At 40.7% G+C, this 9301-nt stretch overlaps 1 protein-coding gene across 1 annotated transcript in view; it reads left to right on the top strand.

The window, feature by feature from the left end:
• The window catches only part of LOC101862954 (FAD-dependent oxidoreductase domain-containing protein 2), a gene marked incomplete at its 5' end in the record, with an annotated part of 8010 nt that extends 818 nt beyond the window's left edge, over positions 1-7192 (top strand). Inside the window, 8 exon segments of the mRNA XM_005100501.3 lie at positions 368-498; positions 1304-1424; positions 2573-2797; positions 3238-3404; positions 3955-4091; positions 4650-4678; positions 6117-6355; positions 6825-7192. Of these exon segments, the coding sequence (XP_005100558.2) occupies positions 368-498; positions 1304-1424; positions 2573-2797; positions 3238-3404; positions 3955-4091; positions 4650-4678; positions 6117-6355; positions 6825-7135 (1360 nt within the window).
• Between the last annotated feature and the right edge of the window lie 2109 nt (positions 7193-9301).

Here is a 9301-nt window from a genome sequence, read left to right as displayed (position 1 = left end):
CACGGTATAGTTATATATTATATTGAATATATACAAACATTAATTATAGTTATAGTACCTTGATTACACTGATGTACTTAGTTGCAATCAAATGTAATATTGCCCCCTGTTACTGTTCCTACGTCTATGGTGTAGCCGTTACGCGCTTCGCTGTTGCATGCAGGAGACCCAAGCTCGATTCCTGAGTGGGGAGAACTTTTATTGTGTATCTCAGTCTCTCTGCTGGAATGTTGTGTCCCTCTCAGCCCGGGTTGGCCCTTTATCAAGGCGGAAAGGGGAGCCCACTTCCTAAATGATCTAAATTTTGTCAAAAGGGGAATAAAAACACCTTTAAATATAACATATCGCCTTCTGTTTCTACCCACAGAACTCTTATCATGGCGACTGGTATGGCCACTCCCAACATCCCTCCTATGAAGGGAATTGAGCTGGCTGAGGGATATGAAACCATGTCCTTGGACCCAGAGGATTACGAGGGCAAGACTGTGCTTATACTGGGCAAGTGATTTAATTTTTCTCTTTTACCCTTTCGTGAAACATGGTCAATTTAGGCTTCACAGGACAGAGTCATGGATCCTCAGGGAAAAAGCATAGCGCTAAATCTAGTGGTCAGGTGCCTGTAATTAGACCTTGTTTGTAAATACTTCTAACTACCTCGAAAAGGAAAAGATTTGTTTGTTCTGAAAAAATATCGCTGAATGTGAATCTGCGATTAGTTTTATAAAATACGTGTAATAGAAGCTTGTCATCAAGGTCCTCGCGCTTTGCGAGGCATGATGAACACCGTATGTCACAGCAGCATCTTGGCTCCTTCGCCGTATAAGAAAAAAAAGACGAATGGCGTATGTCATAGGTCTGAAAGGGGTTAATTCTGATCTTTAGAAACTTGATGTTTGTACAGATCTAGATACAGTGATCTCAAGCGGTCTGGTTGGTTTGTTTCTTAGGGGGTGGTTTTTTGTTTTGTTTTGGGATTTTTTTTTGGGGTATGATGTAGTGGAATACTATATTCTTTCAGTCTCAATAGATATTTGAGCATCTGAATTGGAAAGAATATAATAACTTGAAATGTTTAAAATTTTGACAAACTGACACTTCCTGTAACTTTGACATTCATTTCAAGTACCCATTTATTGAACAAGTTCATGATTTATGTCTTTGATAGCAATTTTTCTTTCTGCCAAATACTGGAACACCACATGACTTGCCTTATGTAATGCTCTTCTGTAATGCTACCAATTGAAAACTTGAATCCAATGTCCTAATAGCATTTTTTTTTTATCCTTTCAATTCTCCCAAACAGGTCGGGGCAACTCAGCCTTTGAGGTCGCCAATGGAATATATGGAGCCACAAATCTCATCCACATGGTTGCACGGTCTCGTGTCCGTTTAGCTTGGGCCACCCATTACGTTGGGGACTTACGGTAAAATGTTAATGTGAAAATGGTATGGGTTTAATGCCCCTATCAACACTATTAGGTTGTTTAAGAGGCGGGACCTCCGAGTTAAACATCCATCTCCAAAAAGGGCCAAGCCAAATGGGAATTTTGTGTAAAGGAACTTTTCAAAGGACACAATATTGGACTAAGCTGAGGCTCGAACCCCGGAACCCACAACCTCACGATTAGGAGTCCGGTAGCCTAATCTCTAGGCTACCAATGCCACTAAAATGTTATTGTACTACACTTACAAAGTTCTGTACAGAGCAAAGTAATACATGATGCCTCATTTTCTCATGCATATCGTCAGTGTTGCAAGCAATACATGTAAGTCCATTTAAGTACTTTTTACACTGGAGACAAAAAACTAGACTAATTTTTGTTGTGTTGTTCCTCTCAGAAATCATGAAAAGCAAGAAAATTGTAAGCCTTGACCATAGCATTGAACTGCATTTTGTTGATGGTGATGATAGGGGCAGGGCATCTTTGACCGAGCTTTGGGAGGGTGTAAAAATTGTGGATTGCTTGCGACAGCGACGATATCATCACTGTTGAGTAGGAAAAATGAGTAACTCTATTTGACCTTGATTTACTTGGTGAGTTTAAAATAAATAAAGTTTCTTAATTTTTTGGGGGGTCGGCGCGACATAGTACTTTTTAAAATACCTAGACTCCTTCTCTTTGATTCCCCGTTGAATATAATGATGGTGGAGGGGCACACAGTGAGACTGAAAGGGAGAGAAATTGACAGATAGAAAAATGAAGAGATACACATAACAGTCAGTTGTGTTTGACCCGTTAGTAACAGTAGGCCAGAAGAGAGAGGTGAATTTATGTAGATATTTCTGGTTATGACAACCTTTGCTTCATTTTTTTGAGAAACTGCACACTATTCAAACTTCAAAATTTGAATGGAGGTAGCATTCAATTTTCCTTAACATAATATGACAGAGCCATATTTTCATGATATTGAACTTAAAAATGTTTTAAATTATAAGTTTCAGTAGCTATATATCATTTTAGAATGCTCCAGAATCATCTCATCTCATCGCAATCTCATCTCATATCATCCTATCTCATCTCCTGTCATTTTATCTCATTATTTCTAATCGCTTTATTTGTACCCTCCATAGAGCTGTGAACAATGAGCTACTGGACACGTACCAGCTAAAGTCTTTGGACGGACTGCTGGAGTCATCGCTGAGTCACATGGTTTTGGTCAAACGAGATGACAAAATCCACTTCACCTACAAAGCCAATGACTTCACGCCTGACCGCTTTGATAACATCGCGCTGCGAGAGCCGTATGACGTGGTCATCAGAGCTCTGGGCTTCACGTTTGATGACACAGTTTTTAAGTGAGTTGTCTCTCATCTTTCCAAGTGGCGTCGGTAGCCTAGTGGTTACGCTACCGGACTCGTAATCGTGAGATTGTGAGTTCGGGGGTTCGTGCCTCAGCTCGGTCCGACGTTGTGTCCTTGGGAAAGGCACTTTACACGAACAACCCACTTTGCTCGGTCCTATCGGAGGTCCCGTCCCTTAAATAACCTGTGTTGATAGGGACGTTAAACCTATACCATTTCACCATATTTTCATCTTTCCATATTTTCGGAACCATAATTTTAGTAATGTTTTAACTACACAATGTGTCCCGCGCGTTTATATGACCCTAGGCAGTTGCAAGCACCGTAAAACACTTACCTAAAAAACAACAACAGCAGCAAAAAGAAAACATCTCAAACTGTACAACTGTTATCTCATTGCACATCATTAGAAAATATAAAATTTTCTTTTTCAGTCAAACAGCAGTGAGCAGGGGTAAATTCCGTGCCAAGAAGTACCCTGCCATAAAGCACAACTACGAGTCAGTGGACAGCACTGGCATGTTCTATGCAGGAACCGCCTCACATTCCCTCGATTTCCGGAAGTCAGCCGGGGGTTTCATTCATGGATTCCGATACACTGGTGAGTCCTGTCACACTTTAGTGTTTACCCCCCCCCCCCCCCCGGGGCGGTGCTACTGACTGAAGTGTCTTTAGGCATTTCCCAAGGGGGACATTGATATGTTCTTGTGCACAATAGAATTGTAAATTGTAAATGGGCTGATTCAACAATGTCATGCTCCATAACTGTGCCTGAACTCCAGCAGGGAACTGCTGCTTTTTCTTTCCTAATCCTTACTGTCGTCATCTTTCCTCTACTTCTTTTGTATGTTTGTCACACTCTTGTGACCTGCTATCTCCGGGGTGCCTTGATAGTCGAAGCAGACTTTGTGCTGTTGAAGCTAGAGAGGCGAACAGAGTAAGCCTGATTCCCTGTTACGACTTCTCTGTCAACACTCTTGTCGCTCTTATGACCTTATTCAGTTGCGAGCGCCGTAAAACCTTACTAGAAGTTAAACTTAAAAACCTGTACCGTTTCACATTTTCATTTCTGCTTCAGAGCTTTGTCATTGTCGGCATAGCCAAAGCAGTTTAAAAACCCAGACTTGTAACTGTGTCCATTGTTTGTGCAGCTCGTGCCTTACACCGACTCCTGGAGTGGCGCTACGAGGGCGTGCGGTGGCCGTCCTTCACCGTGCCCCGGAGTCAGCTGCTCAATGTGATTGTGAAGCGTGTGAACGAGGCGTCTGGCACCTACCAGATGTTCCAGGTCAGTCATGTAGAGTGCACTCAATAATAATAGTATTAATTATTATTATTATTGTTTGTTTGCATGTATACCGTTAGGTTCAACATTTACTCAAAGAAGAACGGACTCGACTTGCACATTTGCCAGTTGAGTAGGGAATGGCTCATCAGTCCTTTAATCTCGTGCTGAACTCAATGGTTACAAAAACATTCATCGGAAATGGTACGAAACACGAACAATGTACTCATATCAACAATTATTATTATTATTATTATTATTATTATTATTATTATTATTATTATTATTATTATTATTATTATTATTATCAATATTATTATTATTATTATTATTATAATGATAATGATAGTAGCAGTAGTTAGGCTAATATAATATAACATTTCTGATTACTCAGCTGTTAATTTTGTCAATAGGCAGTCTCATGTTTTTGCTCTAGTAGATTCAATATAATAATATGGATCCTGGGGACTTAAAGTGTGTGTGTCTTTCCAGCTTGATAATGTTGTAGGCCATGTAAATGCCTTTATCTTTCATAACAGTTTGCTTTCTTTATATTTTCAGGTACTTGGAGATGTGGCAGTATTTTCAGAGTAAGTTCGAGCCCTAGATTTAGGTTTCAAATGATAAGTCTTCTCTCAGGTTGTAACCTCTGGGAGTACTTTCTACATGCTCTCAGAATCTGTGCGGGGGCTCTCACGGCCTTGAGGTTAAGGTGTTCGCCTCTCATTCAAAGGTCCCTGGCTCAAATCCGGGTAGCGACTCTAAACTTTCCTTCTCTAAAATTGTCTCCTTTCACCAACTTTCCTTCTCTCTTGCAATATTCTGTCTTCTGCTTTCGTCTCCACTTTCTTCCCCCACCCCCTCACCTCCTTTGCCCCCTCCACTGGGCTCCTGACTCTTTCTGCAGCCTTTCTACTGTAACTGCTTGGCTCCTCCTTACTGCTGTCTTTCAGCCGCATCCCTGATCTTATGGTAGGAAAGATCTACACCTAGTCCTCTCGGACAAGGTCGAAAAATCTCGGAGGTCCCGTGTACAAGTTGAGCACATTAAAGATCCCTTGGTGGTCCAAAATCAATAAGAGTAGGCTTTGGCCGCCACCTAGGCAAAATTCAAAATTTCCTACTTACTGAAAATGTTTACTGTGTCTGCCATGCTCATATGACCTTATGTAGTTGCAAGTGTCGTAAAACACCTAGCAAAAGTAAAAACTTGTATTAAAGCTAAATATCTAGCTCTTATATGACTTATTTGTGTTGCAAGTGCAGTAAAAATCATACTAAAACTAGAATTTCGACACTTATATGACCAAATTGTAGTGCAAATGCCATAAAGCTCATACTAAAACTAAAATTTCAGCACTTATGTGACCTAACTGTTTTGCAAGTGCTTAATAAAACTCCTACTAAAACTAAAATTTCAGCACTTATATGACCTAATTGTGCTGCAAGTGCCATAAAACTCAGAGGAAACTAAAATTCCGGCACAAGTACGACATAATTGAGTTGCAAGTGCCGTAAAAATTCCCACTAAAGGTAAAATTTCGTAAACGCGTACTTAATCTAAAATTTCGGCACTTATGCAACATAATTGTGTTGCAAGTGCCGTAAAACACTTACTAAAACTAAAATGTTGGCCCTTACATGACCAAATTGAGTTGCAAGGGCAGTAAAACTCACACCAAAACTAACATTTCAGCACTTACGCCCATATGACTTAATTGTGTTTCGAGTGCTTATAAAACTCATACTAAAACAAAAATGTCTGCACTTATATGACCTAATTGGGTTGCAAGTGCCTTATAACACTTACTAAAACTAAAATGTTGGCACGAGTACGACATAATTGAGCTGCCAGTGCCATAAAAATTCCCCCTAAAGGTAAAATTTCGGCACTTGTACGACTTAAATGTATTGCAAATGCCGTAAAACCCGTACCAAAACTAATGTTTTGGCATTTATGTGACCTAATTGTGTTTAAAATACTGTAAAACCCGTACCAAAACTGAAACGCTTTTGTTGTTTCCTCAGGGATGGTCTGTCTGTGACGTACTTGGAAGAGTTCCCGATCCACCTGATCCACGAGCTGCCGCAGCGTACGGGCATCCAGGTGTTCTCTGTTCTTGCCGTGGTCTTGGAGTACGGCCAGAACTTCTCTGGTCCCGGGAACGACATTTTCCGCAGCGACCGCGCCACGGGGGAACCGTCGGAGGCCCACACCTCCAACTTCCTCCACCCGGTGCTGTACTTTTACAAGAATCTACCCACAGGTCGGTCACTGTTTCCTTCCTTCCTTCATTCTTTCCTTCCTGCCCTCAGTCTTTCTTTCCTGTCATCAATCCTTCCTTCATTCCTGTCTTTCTTCATTCGTTTCATCTTCCCTCCTTTTGTTTTTCCTTCATTCCTTTCTTTCTTCTGTTCAGCCTTTCCTTTTTCCTTTCTTCCTTCCTTCCTCTCTTCCTTCCTTTCTTCCTTCCTCCCTTCCTTCCTTCCTTCCTTCCTTCCTTCCTTCCTTCCTTCTTCCTACCATCATTCCTTTATTCCTACCATTCTTCATTCCCTTCACCCTTCCTTCCTTTCATCCTTCCTTCATTCCTTTCTTTCTTCTTTTTATCCTTTCCTCCTTTCCTTCTGTCTTTCTTTCCTTCCTCGAGGAGGCTCACCTGCTGTAATTTAAAACTGATGTGGGTTTACGTTATCCCCTTGTCTAATATTCTCCTTTGCGTCCCCCACCAACAGAAGAAATGATGCAGGCCCGTGACAGGAAGTCAACTCTGCCGCGGCCAGACGCCCTCCATCACGTGGTGGAAGATTTCACCACGCAGTTCACCGCCCAGCACAGCCACATCCTGCCGCTGCGACGTTTCCTCGAGAACATCGTACAGCAGGACCTGCGCGCTTTCTTCTCTGAGTCCTGCTTCCAGCTGGCCATGACCCATGCGGAGATTCCAGAGGCTTGCGGCTCCCAGTACATGGCTGGCCACGGTCTGCTGGGGAACCCGGACTTGTTGCAGTCGGCGTCTTCCACAGGCATGTTGAATGTGCTGTAACTGAGAGTAACTCCTCATGACTCATGACTCGTATTTCATCGCCCTTGTGATAAGGCCCCCCAAATGTCCAAAGAAGTTTTGTTTGACAAATGAATAGTAAATTATCTATTTCATATATGCTCAGCTCTGAATTTTGACCAAAAATTCTCCTGGAACGTTAGAAATATATCGGAAGAACTCATCGGCTGACAGGTTGCTGTGCGGTGAAACCAGATAAGTTTTTGTTTTTTTTTCCTGTAAAATTTACTCCACTTCAGTTAGCTGGTCTTATCATAAGGGCAATGATTTCCTGACGTGTCAAAACTAAATTTTAACCTCGCCGTCTCTTTTGAGCATCCGTTGGAATGTGCTCTCTACTGTTCTCCGCTTGAGAGTGAAAAGGACGTCTTGCTCAGTTAGATCAGTTTGAGGGGTTAAACTTTAGATTTGCTGCTGATATATTGCTTTGCCCTGAACAATTAGGCCTTATGAGAGCTTGATTTCTTCTCCAGATGAAAATTGTTTTATTATTAAAGTTACAGCTGATTCTGTATGGTATGTGATATTTGAAGTTTTAGTTTTTGTTGAGATTGCATGGGAACAAACCAAATAATATTCCAGTAGTTACTGTGAAGATATACACCAACTTCCTACTTACAGGTCGTGTCTCTGGTGATACCTTCAGAAAACTGTTACTGCGTAAGTAACAAACATGAAGTGAGTTTGTGATATGGTAGGCTTCTTCTATGTGCTGGTTTTGCTGACTACATTGCCTATGGTAGTGAGAGTTGGGTTCTTGTTGTTGAAGAGTCATCGGTTGGTTAGAAAAGAGACGCTGTGAATTGAGGCAATATCGCTGTGGTTGTTTTATCATCATCTAGATGAAATGGAATATTAATACGTGTACGGTTGAACTTGTTCAAGATAGTCATCCACAGTGGAGGAGAAAAGTGGTTGTCTTAGAAAGGTGGGCGTCTTGGACAATGTCAATTTTGAAGTATAGAAAAAAGCAAGGGGGAAAATGAGAGGTTGTCATTTGTGCAGGAGATTTTCTTGAACAGGTGGCCATTAGTGCAGGTTCGACTGTACATGTATACTATGTATACTACTGCTTCTATTACTGCTGCTGTATTTTGGGGTGAGAGAGGGTTTTCTTCAGTGCCTTGCTACTGAACCTTGTTTCTGAGAGTTTAGATTTAATGAATAGGTGAAGTGTACTAGTATTAAGTCTAAAATTTGCTATTGACACTAGCAATATATGGTTTATTCAGGGTAGTAACCTCACCTTTTAATCGTTTTGACGGAATGTCAGTGCTGCCCATTATCAATTATTTGTCCAGACGTATTAAGCCAAAATTTTTGAAAACTTTTTATTGCAGTTTAATAATCTGCTGTATCAATTGTATGTGCTCAAGAAATATTTTGTTAAAATTCAAACTCTACATGTTGAAAAAGCAAGAAAATAAAGATTTAGAATACAGTTCTTAAAACAATAAAGCGGTCTTTTCTCAGTCCTGAAAAACTTTTCTCTCTTGGCTTAGAATAGCTGAACACCTCACCGACAATGTGTGTGTGGGACTGATAGTTCCCCCATGAGCATGAGCTCTTCTAATATAGAGAGATAAAATTCCCTCTCAAAATTCCACCCTGTGAATGATTAAGTGTTGAAGTTAATCTGGGTTATTTTTCTCTGTGTGCAGTTTGTCTTGTGTGAAAGATTTTTGCTTGTAGCTGCTACAGGGATGCGGTGCTCCAGTTAGTTGTCCCATTCTATATGTGTAGCGATGTGGTGAAATCAGGCGCTCGTCAAAAGAATCAAAGTGAAGAAACTTGCATTTTTCCGCAGGATTGTGAATTTTTATCAAATTTTTGTTTTTGGGCTGAACACCTTTCATGCCCATTAAAGAACTCATTTCTGTGTGAATTTTTTCTGAAAAACGTTGATTAAAGGCACAAAAGATGTAAATTTTCAGTTATCACAGACTCTTAAGCTAATAAAATAACAAATCTTTGGTGACCATTTTCTCTCCAATTTTACCTCTGAAAACCTCCTTCATTCTCAAATATCTCGACGTGTATTTAAGATAAACTGAATTTTTTTTCCATCAAAATAAAGACAAGTGAACAAGCTTTAAGATGATACCAATAGCGCAATGTGCCCAAAATTTGACGAGAGCCTGATTCCAC

The sequence above is a fragment of the Aplysia californica genome, unplaced genomic scaffold, assembly GCF_000002075.1.
Source record: "Aplysia californica isolate F4 #8 unplaced genomic scaffold, AplCal3.0 scaffold00249, whole genome shotgun sequence".
Taxonomy (NCBI): Eukaryota; Metazoa; Mollusca; class Gastropoda; order Aplysiida; family Aplysiidae; genus Aplysia; species Aplysia californica.
Note: the sequence above shows the minus strand (reverse complement) of the source record. Positions and strands in the feature narration are given on the sequence as shown.